This window comes from Agelaius phoeniceus, chromosome 25 (assembly GCF_051311805.1).
Source record: "Agelaius phoeniceus isolate bAgePho1 chromosome 25, bAgePho1.hap1, whole genome shotgun sequence".
Lineage (NCBI taxonomy): Eukaryota > Metazoa > Chordata > Aves > Passeriformes > Icteridae > Agelaius > Agelaius phoeniceus.
In genome coordinates this window covers 3,055,570-3,072,673 of record NC_135289.1, presented here as the reverse complement: position 1 = coordinate 3,072,673, position 17,104 = coordinate 3,055,570, and the positions used below count along the sequence as shown (strand labels likewise).

At 52.7% G+C, this 17,104-nt stretch overlaps 1 protein-coding gene across 19 annotated transcripts in view; it reads right to left on the bottom strand.

Moving 5' to 3' along the window:
• The window catches only part of NFASC (neurofascin), an 86,668-nt gene extending 70,465 nt beyond the window's left edge, over window positions 1-16,203 (bottom strand). For 17 of the 19 annotated variants that reach the window (XR_013185206.1, XM_077190619.1, XM_077190623.1 and 14 more), the window contains exon 1: window positions 15,972-16,203. Coding sequence is in view for 16 of the 19 variants with exons in the window: in XM_077190619.1 (XP_077046734.1) it covers window positions 15,972-16,188 (217 nt within the window). In the remaining 3 variants the exon portion in view is untranslated. Of the gene's footprint in view, window positions 1-15,378; window positions 15,401-15,519; window positions 15,711-15,971 lie in introns of those variants that run through there. The other 2 variants (XM_077190624.1, XM_077190625.1) reach the window with 2 other exon arrangements.
• Between the last annotated feature and the right edge of the window lie 901 nt (window positions 16,204-17,104).

Below are 17,104 nucleotides of genomic sequence, written 5' to 3'. Positions count from 1 at the left end.
TTCCGTGGAATTCTCTCTTTTCTCCCTGCAGAATCTGAAATAACAACCCATGGGAACAGCTCCTCTTCCTGCAGAAATTCCCAGGAGATCCCACTCCAGCACCAGACAGGACACGGGTCCCCCTGCAGGGGATCTTCCCCAAAGTCATCTCATTGTCAGAATTCCCAAAATCCCTAAAAACAGCAGCACCTGGAACATGCCCTGGTCCCCTGGGATCCACTGGGTGCACAAACCACTCTGAGGACGGGCTGGACTTCATTTATTCCCATTTCTTAAAATTAGATTTTTTTTGGGATAGCAATGGGGAAAAATCCCTTCCCTACACCCCTGCTCCTGGAAAACCAGCTCCAGAGCAGGAAATAGGAAGCAAAGGGAATCTGGGCTTGGAATTCAACAAAATTAAACAGTGAGGGATTTGATTTAATCAGCTCGTTAGGACCAGCAGGATGCTCCCAGCAGCAGTTGGATTTTCATCCCAGTTTATCCCGATTTATGGCTGCAGGAGGAACAGTAAAACTTTGGGAATTGCTGTTCCCAGGGAACATTCCGGCAGCTCCGTTTATTGCTTCATTAAAGCTGATGGAGGAGCAGGGAGCAGCTTTGCCACTGGCAGAAAATCCCCTTGGGTTGGTGTCGTGGTTTTAAAAAAAAAAATAATAAAACCCCGTTCTTTTACCTTTAAACAACTCATCTTTAAAACAGCACCCCATGAGTCAACAGAACCCATAAACAAGCAGTAAAAAATCTGGGGGGCATTGGGGCTGGTCCAGCACCATTTTTCCAGGAATCCCAACAGAAAATCCCAAAGAATCTGTGGGGTGGTGACTCAGGGACACTCCGGTCCCCTTGTCCTGTTCCCAATGGAGCAGCAAATCCCGTACCAGTAAATCCCATCCCAATAAATCCCATCCCAGCAAATCCCACCCCAGCAAATCCCATCCCAGCAAATCCCACCCCACCTCCCCGGCAGCTCAGGACAGGTGGAGGTGACGCGGTGCCATTGTCACCTCCTTTCCAGGGCCATCCATCCCACGCTGCTCCCAGAGAACCCATGGAGCTGGGGCACGGGGGGACACGGGCCATGCCTGTCCCCAGGCCACCCCTCCCTGGTGGCATCTGGCCCTGGGATCAGCCAAGGGTTAATCAGGTGGGAAAACAGCCCTGGGATGGAGCCGGAGCCTCTGGAAAAGCTTCCCAGCTCCCACCTCCGCTCCTGCTGCCACATTCTGCACCTGGGCTTGGAGCCTCTCCAAGGATGGAAATGTTTGGGGTTTCTGGGGTCCCCAGGAGTCCCTTCCCGCTCGGGATGTTCCATGGTTTTGTGAATAAAATGATGGATGCAACACTCAGAGAGAGGAAAACTCCGCGTTTTTCCAATCACACGGAGCTGGGAGAGGGTTTGGCTGGGATTCCCTTCCCTGCTGGACACAACCCACAGCTCCTCCGTGCCAGGGACGCCTGTTCCCATGGGAAAAATCCACCCGGGGAAGTTGGGACACTGGGAATTCCTCTCCTGTGTGAGAGGAACCCTCGGACACAGGAACAGCAGATCTTGATCCCATCCTGGGATCCCAGACCTGGCTCTCCCATCTGCCAAGGGCATCAGGCACGGCCGATCCCAGTGGGAAATGAATGATCCCAGGGGGAAATGAGTGATCCCAGTGGGAGCTGAGCGATCCCAGTGGGAGCTGAGCGATCCCAGTGGGAACTGATTTATTCCAGTGGGAACTGATTTATCCCAGCAGGAACCAACTGATCCCAACGGGAACCGACTGATCCCAGTGGGATTCCCAGTGGGAATTGACTGATCCCAGTGGGATTCCCAGTGGGAATTGACTGATCCCAGTGGGAACTGAGTGATCCCAGTAGGAACCAACTGATCCCAGCGGGAACTGACCTGGCCTCAGACACTTCCATAAAGTTCATTCCCAAAAAACCCACCTGGTGACCCAAAGCTGATGCTCCAGGTGTGCCCCACCATTCTTGGCAGGTTTTGGTGATCCCATTCCCACTTCTTTTCCCAGGAATTGTGACAGCCCTCGGGGACACTTTCCACGGGAATGCAATGAAATTTTGAATTTATTCATTTCCCGAGGAGGGCAACACCCTTCCCTGCTATTTCCCACCATTCCCTGCTTTTTCTCACTATTCCCTGCTTTTTCTCACCGTTCCCTGGCATTTCTCACAACTTTTCCCGTGGCTCTCCATGGATTTGTCACCCTTTGTCACTCAATCATCAAATCCCGGTGTCACCACCTCTCCATCTGCCGCCGGAGCTGCCTCCGGAATGGGAATAAATTAATTGGGAGAAGCTTTTGGCTCTGGGATAATGAAGTTGGCACAAACCCAGCTCAGGAGGGAGCCCAGGGATGCCGTGGTTAAGGATTCCATAAAAATAAAAGGGATTTTGGGGAATTAAAAAGGCCAGGTTGGAATTTAGGGTTTCCTTGGAAAACGTCAAAGGATGGATTGAGCCAGGGATGAATGAAGTGAGGATTTTTTAATCTGCCAAAACTTTCCAAAATCCAAAATGCAAAAGGTGGAATCTGTGTCCTGCAAATCCTTGGGAACACAAATCTCCTCTTGCTGACACCACTGGAAGCGGGAGGGAAAATCCGCAGGAAAATCGCGGAGTTTAAAGTCAAGGGAAAAAACAAAGGAAAGGGAAATTTCAATATTTAACTCCTCCCACCTCATCTCCGATCCACCAAAGTTTCCTGCTGGGAATATTCAATGGGAAAAGCGTGAAAATCCATTAAAACCCCGGAGCTGAGTGAAACAAAGAGCAGGGATTGGGACTGAGGGTCAGATCAGCAAATTCCTTGAATCCTGCACGTCGGAATTGGAGCTGGAATCCAACTTTGGTAAAACACTGAGAAGGTTTTTCCATGAAAAATTCAGGAGAGGAGGAAGGATCCCACCTCTGGCACAGCTCAGGCACAGGATCTGGGCATGACCTGTCCCAAAACACCATTCCAAGTTTTTCCCTGCCTTTCCCAGGATAATGTGGGAATGGGGAGCGTGTCCCACCTTGGCTGAGGTGATGAAAATTGGGAATCTCCCTCACAATGGCTTTGAGAAGGATTTCTCTCCCTTTTTCCAAGCTCAGTTTGGAACGAGTGCTCAGAGCATGGAAAAACCAGAATTTCCATACAGGAGGGATGAATCCAAAAAAATCCAGGCACAAAACCCCTTTAGGATCTTAGGGAATCCCACAGAAAGCTTGGAGCGGGATGACCCGGAGCATCTCTGCAGGATGCCAGGCCCCTTTTTGGGATTTCCCCATTTTCCCAACCCTTTTCCTGCCGCTCTCCTGCATCCCTCAGGATTGCATCCCTCACTGGTGGCCATGGCAACGCCAATCCATGCGGGACTGGGGAGGAATGTGGAAAATTATTCATGAGGAATGAGGGAGAGCTCGGAGCAGACCCTCTGGAAGCTGGTGGGAAAAGGCTCGGCGTTCCCATCGGGAAAACGCTCCTGATTTATTATTAAATAGGGAAAAAATTCCTTTTTGTTGTTGTTATTGTTAAGCTTAATTAGGAGGAAAATCTTCCTCGGTGATCCCAGCCCTGCTCCCAGCCCTTTTCCTGCTCCTCTGGTTTTCCAGAGCCTCTGGGCTCAGAGCACCTGAGCAGGAGGGGAGTTTGGGAAAGCAGAGCAGGCAAAGCCCGGCTTCAAGCAGTCCTGGAATTGTCCCATTCCCAGCTGCTGATTCCCTGCTCCTGAGGGAATTCTGCTCCCATCAGCTCCTGCTCCGAATTCCTGGAGGCTGTGGGGATTCCCAAACCTCCTGCCTGTGCTTCCCACTGCTCCATCCCTTCCCTTGGAGGGGTGCCTTGGCTACTCTGGAATTTACCCCCATCCCAAAAATCCCAATTCCCTCTGAATTCCTGGAGCTTGCGGGGAGCTCCAAACCTTCTCCCGTGTGTTTCCCACTGCTCCGGAATGTCCCCCATCCCACAGCAGGGCAGATCCCACAATATCCAAGGATTTGATTTATTCCTCATCCTCCTAGGGCAGGGAGTCACCTCCCTTTCCCTCTCCCATGTCCAGCACAGTTTTCCCTCTCTTTATCCCAAAAAATGTCTCAAATCCAAGGATTTACAGGAAATTTCTGCCGTCTCCTCACACATTATTCCAAGGGCAGGGAGTCACCTCCCTTTCCCTCTCCCATGTCCGACACAGTTTTCCCTCCCCAGAGCTCAGGTTGAGATTTTCCCTCTCTTTATCCCAAAAAATGTCTCAGATCCAAGGATTTACAGGAAATCTCCACCTCATCAGAGGTTATTCCAAGGATGGGGAGCCACTTCCCTTTCCCTCTCCCACATCAGGCACAGTTCTCCCCACCAAAGTTCAGGTCGAGGTTTTCCCTCTCTTTATCCCCCCGAAAAATGTCTCAAATCCAAGGATTTACAGGAAATCTCCACCTTGTCACGGGTTATTCCCAGGGCAGGGAGATCCTCCCTTTCCCTCTCCCACCTTTTCCCCTCCAAAGCTCAGGTTGAGCTTCTCCCTCTCTCTATCCCAAGCTCAAAGATTTTCCACATCCCAAGAAGGACACCCTGAGCTCCCTACATCCCAAAAAAAATCCCCATTTCCCCCTAAGATTTTCCACATCCTCAGAAAGATGCCCTGAGCTCCCAAAATCCCAAAAAATCTCTGTTTCCCCCTAAGATTTTCCACATCCTCAGAAAGACGCCCTGAGCTCCCAAAATCCCAAAAAATCTCTGTTTCCCCCTAAGATTTTATGCATCCTGAGGACACCCTGAGCGCCCCACATCCCAAAAATCCCCATTTCCCTCTAAGATTTTCCACATCCCAAGGAGGACACCCTGAACTCCCCACATCCCAAAAAATCCCCGTCTCCTCCTGAAATTTCCCACATCTTGAGGACTCCCTGAGCCCCCTCACACCCCCAAAAAAATCCCCCCTTTTCCCTCTCCCTGTCCTCCCCTGGCTTATCCCAGCCCCTCCATCCCGGAGAAGCGCCGAGGCTCCACGGCCCCTGATCCGTAATTCCGACTCTTCCCTTCTTTCCCTGCCTTTTTCCCTCGGGAACAATGGGGCACAGGACACTGCCCACTCTGTGCCCTCCCCGTGCCCGAGTGCCAGCCTGGGCCTGTCCCCGCGTCCCCAGCGGGTGACACGTTCCCAGAGCGTTTTGTTCCCAGATGCAGCTTCCTTTTGTTCCCGACCCTGCGGAAAAGCAGAGCAGAGACGTCCCCACCACTGAGAATTCCCCAGCCAGGAGTTTCTGACACTCCCACCGATATTCCGGCCTGGAATTGTTGGGGTTTTGCCTCTGCAATGGAGCGCAGTGAGGAAATTCCAGAGGAATTGGGGAGTGGATCACGGGGATCCGCATTTCCCAACCTCCCGCACCCTCATCGTTCATCCTGGGATTTTCCAGCTGGGAAAGAGCCAGCCCCAGCCAGGAAAAAGAGGGAATTTTTTAAAAAATGAATTTTTAAAATAAAATTAAAAATCCAGATGAGGCCTGGCTGCATATCCTGGCTCCAGCAGAAATTCGGGAATAGATGGGGGAAGGAGGAAGCGGGGAGAGGAATCCTTGTTGGGATAATTGCCTGGGATTTCCCTGGAGGGTGGTGCAGGAACTTCGGGAGAGACTTCCCAGAGGATAAAAGCGGGAATTTCCCAACGGAGGGCAGCGGGAGATTAGGACTAATCAGGCGGGCCCAGCAGCGATAAACCCGCCTTAAAAACAAAGCTCCGCTTTGTAGCTTTAAATGAGGATTCGCCCGATCCCATCCACGGCTTCATTAGCATCTCATTAATATGCAATTCCCATTTTCCCGATTAAACGGCTGGGAGTAGGGAAGGCAGGGAGGAGGAGGTGTCCCGGTGCCGGCTCTGAGCTCTGGGGACACCTTTTGGGGCAGGAATTCCCATTTTCCTGCTTCCCAAGGTGCTCTCCAAGGATTCACCTTTTCCCGGTCCGGGCGAATCCAAACCCTGATATTTGGGAGTGAAGACAGCAACATTCCCAGTTTTCCAGCCCCCCCATTCCCAGTATGGAATGAGCATCATGCCAAGGGGAATGTTCTTATCTCCACCACCGAAATTCCCTCTTTTGGGCAACTCGGAGAACTTGGAGCTCCCAGGAGCCGCTCCCAAGGTTTTGGCGCTTCCCTGAAGCCCATCCCAGCTCCCTCCATCTCCAGGACCCCCCAAATCCTCCCTCCCCCACCACAAACCCCCTTCAGTTCCACTTTGAGCCTCATTAAACCCTCGGGAGCCTCCGGAATAATTCCAGCCTGGCTGATCCTGGATTTTCTGTGATTGGGTGGTGCCCACCGGGCACTGCAGGGAGATTTCCAACGGCTGGAAAATCGGAATGGGGCCAGGAGGGAGAAGGATGGGGCAGCAAGAGGAGCAAAACTCAGGATCTGAAACCATCAAACCCCATCCCTGCTGATGGATTTGTTCCTTCTCCCGGTTTTCCCTGGATTTGCTGGAATTAAAAACCGCTCCAGCCTCTTGGAGAGGGAACATGAAAGAGAGACAAGATCTGAGCGGGGCTGAGAGGGTTTTAATTTCATTCCCTAAAGCAGCTCCTGGGATGTTCTGTTGGGATATCAAAGGAAAAATTGAATGTTGGAGAGGATCTGCTCCTGCCCTGGGCATTCTGGCCATTCCGTGGTTTCTGAGGGAGATGAGGAGGAGGAGGAGGAGGGAACCACAGCATTCCCAAGGCTGCCCATGGTGGCACTTCCCAGACCCACCCAGGTCACTCTGCCCAGTGCTGGACTGGTCCTCCGCAAGGATTTTGGGATTTCCCAGTGCCCAGAGCAAGGAAATTCCAGCTGGAGAAGCCTCAGCTTCCTGATTTCCCGGGTTTGGAGCTGGGTCTGTGGGGCTGGAGCTCTGGTGGCCCTGGGACATCTCCTGGTGGTGTCCCCAGGATCTTCCCGGGGGAGCAGAGATGTCCCCGGGAATTTTTCCTGACCCTGGAGAATTGGGAGGAATTCTCCTGGAATTCCTCAGGAATTCCTCCTGATCCTGGAGGGTGGAGATGTGCCCAGGATTACCCCTGATTCTGGAGCCATCCCTGGGACCTTCCCCAACTCTGGGGAGTGGAAATGTCCCCAGAAATTTCTCCTGACCCTGGAGATGTCCCAGAAATTTCTCATGGGGGGAATAAAGGGAAGAACAAGGAGGAATAAAAGGGAAGAACTAAAGGGGATAAAGGGAGAAATTTTCCTGATGATCACTCGAAGCTGAATCGTAAAAACCCTCCAGAAATCCCAATTAACACTTCAGGAATCCCAATTATCACTTTCGGCGCACCTTGAACTTCCCGCTCCTCTTCCTCCAGCATTCCCAGTTATTCTCACATTACTATTTCATCTTTCCCTGCTTAAAACCTCATCCTACCCCCTCCCCTGGCTCACAGGGGAACCCTTTGGGTCTTTTTCCCCCCAAAAAAGCCCCTGCAATGAGGTTTTAGGATGAGATTCCAAGGATGTGGTTGGAAGAGCTGGATGGATCCCACACCCTGGATCAGAGGGCTCAGCTCCATCCCAGGGCACCATTCCCGCTCTTCCCTCTCCTCCAGCAGAGCACTGGGCTAAAATTATCCCTGAGCAGCTCAAATCCCAAATCCTGGGGGGTTTTCATGGCCTCTGGAGCCCGATCCCAAGGACAGCTCTGGCTGTGGCACAGATTGGGAGCAGAAATAGCAGGAGGGTGGCACGGGGCGCTCCGAGGTGGCACAATTTGGGATTGGCACATCCCAAACTGGCACATCCCAAACCGGCACATCCCAAACTGGCACATCCCAAACTGGCACATCCACCTGCACCTGGGGGATCTCCTGGGAACGGCCTCTCCCAGCTCAGGTTGGTGGGAATAAGATCCTAAAATTCCCAAAGGCCCTCCCTTAGTGTGAAAGGGATCCCAAAGCTTCCCAAACCCCCTCCATGGCTTGTCCTGGCTCAGGTTTAGTGGAAAAAGGATCCCAAAATCTCCCAAACCCCCTCCATGGCTTGTCCTGGCTCAGGTTTAGTGGAAAAAGGATCCCAAAATCTCCCAAAGCCCCTCCATGGCTTCTCCCATCTCAGATTTAGTGGGAAAGGGATCCCAAAATCTCCCTAATCCCCTCCACATCCTCTCCTGCCTCAGGTTTGCAGGGAAGGGGATCCCAAAATCTCCCAAAGCCCCTCCTTTAGTGAAAAGGGGATCCCAAAATCTCCCTAATCCCCTCCTCAGCCTTTCCCAGCTCAGGTTTCCAGGGAAAAGGATCCCAAAGCCTCCCCAAACCCCACACTGCCCATCCCATTCTGGACATAATTGAGCCATCTGTCCTCCCACATCCCAGCAGCTGTTTGGGATCAATCCCAGCCATTCCCACCCCCTTTTCACCGGACAATAGGGCAGGAACTGCTTTTCCCTTGGGAAAAAGGGTTTTGTTTGGCTTCCTGGAGGGGTTTCATCCCCAGATACTCTTGGATATCCCTGTTTTTCACCTTACTGTGGTTTGGAAGAGGAATTCTGAGGACTATTCACAGATAGGAATTCCCAAGGAGTGTCCATTCCCAAATCCGAGATTTGGGTGAAAATCCTGCCAGGAACACCTAGAAAACCCCAAATTTCCCCCCAGCTCAGCTGTGTCAGTCCCAGGAATCGTTCCCAACCCCAGGCCTGTCCAAAAAGGCTGGAAAAGGGAGACAAAAGAAGCCAGAATTCCTGGAATCAAACATCGGGGAGCAGCCTGCTGTCCTGGGCTGGGGCCAGCTCAGCCTCGCAGCTGTCACCGGGGCCAGCGCCATTCAGACGAGGTCAACCAAAAATCCCCAGGCTGGTCCCAGCTGCTGGGATGGGCAGGAATAAAATCCCTGGGGAGCGCTGGCAGCTGGATCCCGGAGCTGTCAGCAGGAAATGGCAGCCTGGGATGTGCAGAATCAGGATTTGAAGGACACTCGGGAAAAATCCTCCGCCCTCTAAAATGTGCAGTTCTGGTGTCGGATGTAAAAAAAAAAAATAAAAAATGTGGATGAATTCGGCCAAATTCCGGCTTTTCTGGGAATTAAGGGGGTTTGGACAGGAGGTTTGGGTTTGAGGTATTTTCTGTTAGAATTGAAATTTTCCAGATGCAGGGGGAGAAGGAAATGGGATGATGATCCATTTGTTGAGAGGATTTGAGGTGGAATCGTGGAATGTTTGGGTTGGGAGGGAGATTAAGGTCCCCCAGTGCCACCACAAGGACACCTTCCACGATCCCAGGTGGCTCCAGCCTGGCCTGGGACACTTCCAGGGATGAGCCACCCATGGATTCTCTGGGAATTCCATCCCAGGGCCTCCCCACCCCAGAGGGAAGAATTCTTCCCAGTATCCCACCCAATTTTCCCCTTTTTCAACCTGAACCCGTCCCCTTGTCTTGTCATCCCAGTTCCTGCTGCAGATTCCCTTTTCCTTCCTTGTAACTCCCTCAGATCCCGAGGTTTCACACAAATCAAATCCCAAGGTTTCCACACAAATCAAATTCTGATATCTCCACTTCCAGGGATGGGGCAGCCATGGATTCTCTGGGAATTCCATCCCAGGGCCTCCCCACTGTCACAGGGAAAAATTCCTTCCCAATATCCCACCCAAATCTCCCTGAACCCATCCCCTCGTCCCACCACCCCAATTCCTGCTGTGGATTCCCTTTTCCTTCCTTGTAACCCCTTCATTTCCACACCAATCGAATCCTGAGGTTTCCACACAAATTAAACTCTGAGGTTTCCACACAAATTAAATCCCGGGTTTCCATACAAATTAAATCCCGGGTCTCCACACAAATTAAATCCTGACGTTTCCACACCAATCAAATCCCGAGGTTTCCACACAAATCAAATCCTGAGGTCTCCACACAAACCAAATCCCGAAATCCCCACACAAATCAAATCCCGAGGTCTCCACACGAGTCAAATCCCAATATCCCCACACAAACCAAATCCCAGTTCCCCACACAACATTCCCTTCTCCAGGCTGACCATCCCCACCGCCCTCAGGCCGTCGGAAGTGCCACCAGAGGAGCTCCCGGGGTGTCCTGGCACGTGCGGGTGGCACAAAGCCCCGTCCTGTCCCTCCCCTGCTCCCACTCCCAGCTGGGATTGCCTCAGCCCCATCCCAAAGGAGACCCCAACAAGAGGAGCCTTTGTGGCCGGGTCTGCTGGGAGTGTCAAAGCCAGATTTCAGGAATGTGACACCACCGAGGTGACAGCAGGGACGGGAGCTTCTCCTGAATCCTGCACTCCATCTGCCCCGGCTGGAACCACAGAGGGGCCTTTATCCCACATGGAGCAGCCCCAGCCCCACAAATGGGGCTGTGTCTGCAAATCCAGAGTGGGCTGGTGGTGTCACCATTCTGGATAGCTGGGAAGGCTGCGGGAAGAGGGGGGGAAATGGAAAAGATGGAGAAGAATTCATGCTAAAATGAGGTTGGAAAGGAATTCCCTCCAGGGCAGGACGGAATCCAGACCTCCCTGACAAGATTTGAGAAAGAAAGTAAAGGAATCCAAGCCCGGGATGGATCCTGGCATCCAGGGAATAAAATCCCAGGGAATACTTTGGGAAAGGCGAACAAAACCCAGGGGAAGAGCCTGAGGGGTTGGGAAGGGCCTGAGGGGCTGGGAAGGGCCTGAGGGGTTGGCTGATCTTCACCTCAGGAAAAGGGGAAGGATAGAATTCTTTCCCTGCCCACAGGTTGGGGGAATATCCTATAAAAACTGCAGGGAATATCAAATAAAACCTGTCAGTAATACAAAAAAAAAAAAAAAGCTGCTGGGAATATCCAAAAAAACTCTGAATATCCAACAAAGCCTGCTCTAAATTTCCACCAAAAGCTGTTGGGAATATCCAATAAAAGTGCTGTGAATATCCAACAAAACTTGCTCTGAATATTCAGCAAAAACTGCAGGGAATCTCCAATAAAAACTTCCGAGAATATCCAAAAAGTGCTCTGGATATCCACCAAAACCTGCTCTGGATATCCACCAAAACCTGCTCTGGATATCCAATGAAAACTGCTGGGAAAATCCAATGAAAGCTGCTGGGAATGTCCAGTAAAAAGGAATATCCAATAAATCTGCTCCTACAAGGATGGCAACCGAGCTTTGTCCAGGAGAACAAAAATCCCCAAAGCCGCACAAAGAGGGAGAGGACCTTGTTCCCTGCTCCCCAAAATCCCGGAGACGGCCAGATTCCCAAACAATTCCAGCTGGAATTACCTCAGGTCACCACCATCAGGAGCGGGATCAGCCCTGAGCTCAGCCCAGCCGAGCCAGGCTTTACCCGGTGGGGTTTAAAATTCATCCTAAATTGTGGAGACCACCCAGCATCCAAACTCCAGCTTAAAAACCACGCTGGGGGTGGAAAAGGGGGCATTCCCACATTCCCTGCATTCTGTTGCTCCAATGTATCCCAGTTTTCCCTTTCCATCCTGGACTCCAGTGGGAGCAGGGAGATGGGAACTCAGGGAATAACGTTCCCAAATCCTCAGGAGGGGCTTCAGCACCCTGGAGAGCGGCCGGATCCTGGAGGATTTTCCTACCCACGGACATTCCCGGCCTCGGCATTCCCAGGTTTTCCGGAGGATTTGTGGCTGCCCCATCCCTGGAATTGTCCAAGGCCAGCTTGGAGCAACCTGGGATAGGGAAAGTTGTCCCTGCTCGTGGAATGGGATGAGCTTTAATTTTCCGACCCAAATTATTCCGTGATTCTGCAGCTCTTTGAACTCGGGATAAGCAGGAAAAGGGAACAATCCAGAGGGAAAAAAGGGAATTTTTGGTGCATTTTCCACAGATCCAAACAGAACCTTCCCGCCCTCCCAGCTCCCACTGGAGCTGCCAGCCCGGCCTATCCGTGCCAGGAAATTTCAGGAGGAACTTGGGATTCAGGCTGACAGAGCTGCAGGATCAGATTCCGACTGTCCCTGGGAAAAGGAGCAAAATTCCGCTGCCAAGGAGGTGGAAAGCGACGGAAAAGCTGCCAGGAATTGCGATGAACCCCCGGCTTCACCTTGCACCAGCCCCAGGGGTTGTTCCCCTGCTTCCCCACTCCCTGTGAGGCTCCCAGAGGTGGGAAAGGAGCATCCCAGAAAATCCAGGACAGGGATTCATCAGCTCTTCCCGAGCCTGGATTGCTCAAAGCTCCCCCTTCCCTTTGGATGCTCCTCCAGCAAACCGGGAACGCGCCAACCTCTGGCTTAAGGCTCGCAAGGGGGAAAAAACCCAAAATTCTCCTTTTACGGGAAAATCTCCACAATTCCCTCTCTCCTCTGCCCTTTGGATGCTCCCTCCCAGTTGCATCCCTGAGGAAAACAGAGCTGGGTTTCAGAATTCCAGGATGAGATCCAAAGGAACATAAGGAGGCGTTGTCGGGAATTTCTGTCCACCCCAACTCATCCCTGTTTTTTTTTTCCCGTGGATAATCCTCGTCCTCCGATCTCATTAAGTGGGAATGGTGATCCCGATAAGCCAAGGGATAAATCCTCCTCTTTTTTAATCTGTAATAACCCAGCCCCGTTTCTTTCAGCTCAGGATTAAAGGAAAAATAAAAGGGAAAGGGAGGGGGGGGGGGGACGGGGATTACGGAACATTTAAACTCCCAGCAAGTTCATTCCGAGCCGGAATCCCTGGAATTACGCAATAATTATCCTGGACAGCCTGGAAAGGAACGAAGGGGCTTCGGGAAGAGGGGGGAAAACGGGAAAGATGGAGCAGAAGTCATCCAACAACACGGGAAATGAGGAAAATGAGGTTGGAAAGGAATTCCCTCCGGGGCAGGAAGGAATCCAGACCTCCCTGACAAGATCTGACAAAACTGTAACGGAATCCAAGCCCTGGATGGATCCTGGCAGGGTTTAGGAATATTTTGGGAAGGGCAAACAAAACCTGAGGAATAAAGGGAAGTGCCAGAGGTTTTTTCCCTGTTTTGTTTTTTTTTTTTTTTTTTTTTAGGAGCCTCCTCATAGGTTTTACTGTTTAAATTAAAATAAAATCTGACATTTTTTATCTGAAAATCTGATTTTCTAACTGGGCTTGAATCCTCCCAATTCAGCTGCACCTAAAAAGTGTGGAAAACAGCGAATTCCACAGCTCCCAGAAAGCAAAGAAATGAAGGAATTCTGCCTGAACTTCCAGGTTTTTCTCCCTGGGAATGAAGTTCTGCTGGGATTTGGAAGGCTGGTGCTTCCCCGCATGGGTAAATTACAACCTCGCAGAAAATCCACCCCCACGCGGAAAACAAATCCAGAAATTCCTGCCCAGATAAAATCAGAGCCCCAGGAATGTCCTGGGGATGGGGCTGCTCCATTTTCCCAGATTCTTCAAACAAATCCCAAACTTTTCCCTGGGAGACTCCTCCTCCCCTGAGCAAGGGCAGGATGGAGCTGAAAAGTTCCAAAGCTCCAGGTGGAGCCAACAAATCCCAAAGTTTCCAGTTCCAAGTTCCACCTGCCCAGGTGAGCTCCACTGATCTTTATCCAGGGAATATTTCCTCGGAGCATCCCAGAACTTCTCCATTCCTACTAATTTCTGAATTTCTGGATAAAACTCATTTTTATCCAGGGAATATTTCCTTGGAGAGCCCCAGAACTTCTCCATTCCTGCTAATTTCTGCACTTAGGGATAAAACTCATCTTTATCCAGGGAATATTTCCTTGGAGCATCCCAGAACTTCTCCATTCCTGCTAATTTCTGGATAAATCTAATTTTTTATCCAAGGAATATTTCCTTGGAGAGACCCAGAACTTCTCCATTTTTTCTCAGCGGGGTGACAGGACCAGAGGGAGGATCCAATCCAGGACCATGATCCCTATGGATAATTCCTTTTCCCAAGGTCACCCCATCTGGGATGGAGCACTGGGATTAACAGTGGCTCCAATGAGAAGCCAAACTTCCTTAATTCCATTTATTCCCCCTTTTCTCAGCAAAGGAAACACAAAAAAAAAAATCCCTTTTCCTGCTGCTCACGTCCATCCCTTTCCTCACAATCTTGGGAATCTCCAAGAGTTTCCTGGGATGGAATTCCCAGATTCCCATTTCCAAATTCCCATTCCCCTTCTGCCCCAGACTCGCTTTGTGGTTCACACCTGATCCGAATCCCTTCCCTGCTCATCCCTGGGATTTGAGGGTACAACCCCTCTACACCCAGGAGTATCTCATGAGTATCCTACTCAGAGTATCCCAACCACCTGCCAAGAGCAAAAACATGGAAAAAAATCCCCATTTTTCCCCTTATTATTCACTATTTTCCCCCAATTTTTGGGACCCTTTGTGGTGGAGTTTTTCCAGTGGATTTTGGGGGATTTTATTCCCCCCAAAACACCCCGGAGAGAATGAGAGGAAAACAAATCCTGAATAATTAATCTGGAAAACTTGGGATATTCCCCATTCAATCATCAGCTGGGAGAAGGGATGATTGGATTGGGTTGGGTTTAAACCAAAATCCCTTGGGATGAGGACGAGGATGGAGCTTTGTTAAGCCCAGAATTAACACAAAACCAGGCCCAGGTCCCAACTCCTGTAAACAAAGTCACTTTTCCAACCAAACAACTCCTGCCTGCCAGCCGAGTACTTTTCCATGCATTATTTATGTTGGATTCACGTTACAACCGCACAAAAAAAAAATGGGAAAAGCAGCAAAGGCCCAGCCCTGAACTGGGAAACAGCAAAATTAAAAATAGAAATCGAGCAGAAAACGCCGAATTTGAGTTTTCTTTCAGGAGAGAAAGCAAAGTTTTCTTGGAACAAAGCAGCCCCTCGGTGTCTGCCAAAGAGGGGGAGGTTTTCCAGGAAAGAAAGGAGTCAGCATCCCTGGAAAAGTCACAGGATTCCTGCTTTTGTCCTCGGCAGCTGCCAGGAGCACCCCGGAAACACCACAGCGCCACAGGATCCATCTTAAAGCAGCCGGGCCTCTGCTGGGCATGTCACAATTCCAGCTTTTCCCGCAATTCCCGCATCGCCCCGGCCCCCGGCACTGCCCCTCCGCCGGGACCCGGCTGGAGCAGCCCGCGGTGACTTTGGGGAGTGCTCCTGAGCCACCCCAAGGAGCTGACCTTGAAGAAGGAGCCCACAGGCAGCATTCCAAAGGGAAAAGCAGAACCCACCCGCGCCAGACGCACCGGCCGTGCCCAGTTTTAGCAGGGACGGGATTTCTCTGGGCAAAACCTCCCTTTTCCCACCCAAAAAACGGTGGGCGCCGTTGCCGGAGGCCTCCTTCCCGGATGGAATGTGCGTTTTCCCTGCTCCCCGCTCCCCAAGGAGCACCTGAGGCCATGGAAAAGGGAGGACCCCTCTCCATCCCCGCTCCATCCCAACAATCCCTCTCCCCCAGGCCCCAGCGCTCCCACGGCCTCCTCGCCCTCCTCACCCCATTCCCGAGCTTCTGGCGGCCGGGGAGCGCCCGTGGGGCCGGGATCCCAATGATTCAGCACTTTCCCCTCTCTCCCCGATGGAGATCGATGCCCGGGAGCGGCTGCGGGAGGATGCGGATCCCGCACCCGCCACTCACCGCTCGCCGCCGGGGCCCGTCCCCAGCCAGGTGCGTTTTCCCGATGGATTTTTCCGGCCCGGGATGTTCTTCCGGAGGGAAGGCGACGGGCGACGAGCGAGGCGCATCCCCCGCGGAGCAATCGCCGCCCCCCTCGCCGGCTCTCGGCGCCCCAAAGTTGCGCTGTCACCCCAAGGTCCCCACCCGGGCTGCGCTCCCCGTGCCCCCGCGCTGCCACCGCCGCGGTTTTGTCACACGCAGGGACACGGAGCCGTGACGCAAGAGCCAAAATCCCATCACATGCCCCAGCTCCCCCCTCCCGGGGTCCTGACAGCAAAAACCGGGAGATTCTGGGGCTCACCGAGCCGGTTTAGGACCCCAAATCCGCGCTGAGGATGCGCGGGCTTCCCCCCGTACGCATCCCCCGAGAGATTCCCGCATCCCGGCGCGTCCCCATCCCGCTTCGTCCTTACCCGGAGGAGCTGAGGTGGCCGCAGCCGGGGCTCGGTGCGGGCTCGGTGCGCCGCACTGCGCGCTCCCGGGCGCGGCCGCGCCGCACTGCGCGCTCCCGAGCGGGCGGAGAGCGAGCGCGGCCCGGCAGCGGCAGCAGGAGGAGGAGGAGGAGGCAGGGAAAGGAGGGAGGAAGGCACAGGCTGGAGAGGAGGGGGCAGAGCAGGGGGAGGAGCTCATTAGCGGCGCCCTTAATGAGCAGCCGCAGGCGCTCAGCGCGGGGCTGAGCCCTCCCGAGGCTGAAGGCGCAATCCGGGAACAGAAACGCGAATTTTGGGCGAGGAGAGGACGGGTTTGGGTCACCCTGAAGAGCCGACCCCTCCCAAAGCCCCGCACGCAATCCGGGAACAGAAACGCGAATTTTGGGCGAGGAAAGGAGGAGTTTGGGTCACCCCGAGGGTGCGGAGGGTCCTCCCCGAGGGCGAGGAGCGTCCCCCGGTGCTGCTGGAGAGGAGCGCGGGTGGCACCGCTCGGCTGGGGGGCGACATCGGCTGCTGGCACCGGTGGCACTGGTGGCACTGGTGGCACTGGTGGCATTTCTGGCACTGCTGGCACCGGTGGCACTGTCCCCTCGGGTGACCCCGCCGAGGTGACCGAGCCCGCACGTCCCCGCAGCCGCTCGGAGCTCTCGGTTTAATTAAAGCTCCCCCCGCCGCTCCCAGTGAGATTTGTGGCCTCTCCTTCCCGGGGTTTTTTATTAAATTCCCGATTTTCTGCTGAGGCTGCAGAGCTGGAATTGATGGAGGTGGATGTCTGGGAGAGGCAGAGGGAGCCTGGGTTTCGTCTCGCTGCTGAATTGAAAATAAAATATGAAATATTTGATTTTGGAGATGGATTAATGTATGAATTAAATATATCGAATATGCCAGTGGAAATCACGGAATCGGGAATCAGGGAATAGGTTGGGTGGGAAGGGTCCTTAAATAGATCCAATTCCATGGAATTCCATTCCCTGATCCCAGGTTTTTCCAACCTGCCCTGGGACGCTCACAGGGACAGAATTCTCTGGGAATTCCATCCCCACCCTCCCAGGGAAGGATTTATTCCCAGTATCCAACTGAGCTTTCCCCTTGTTCGGTCTGAGCCCATTCCCCCT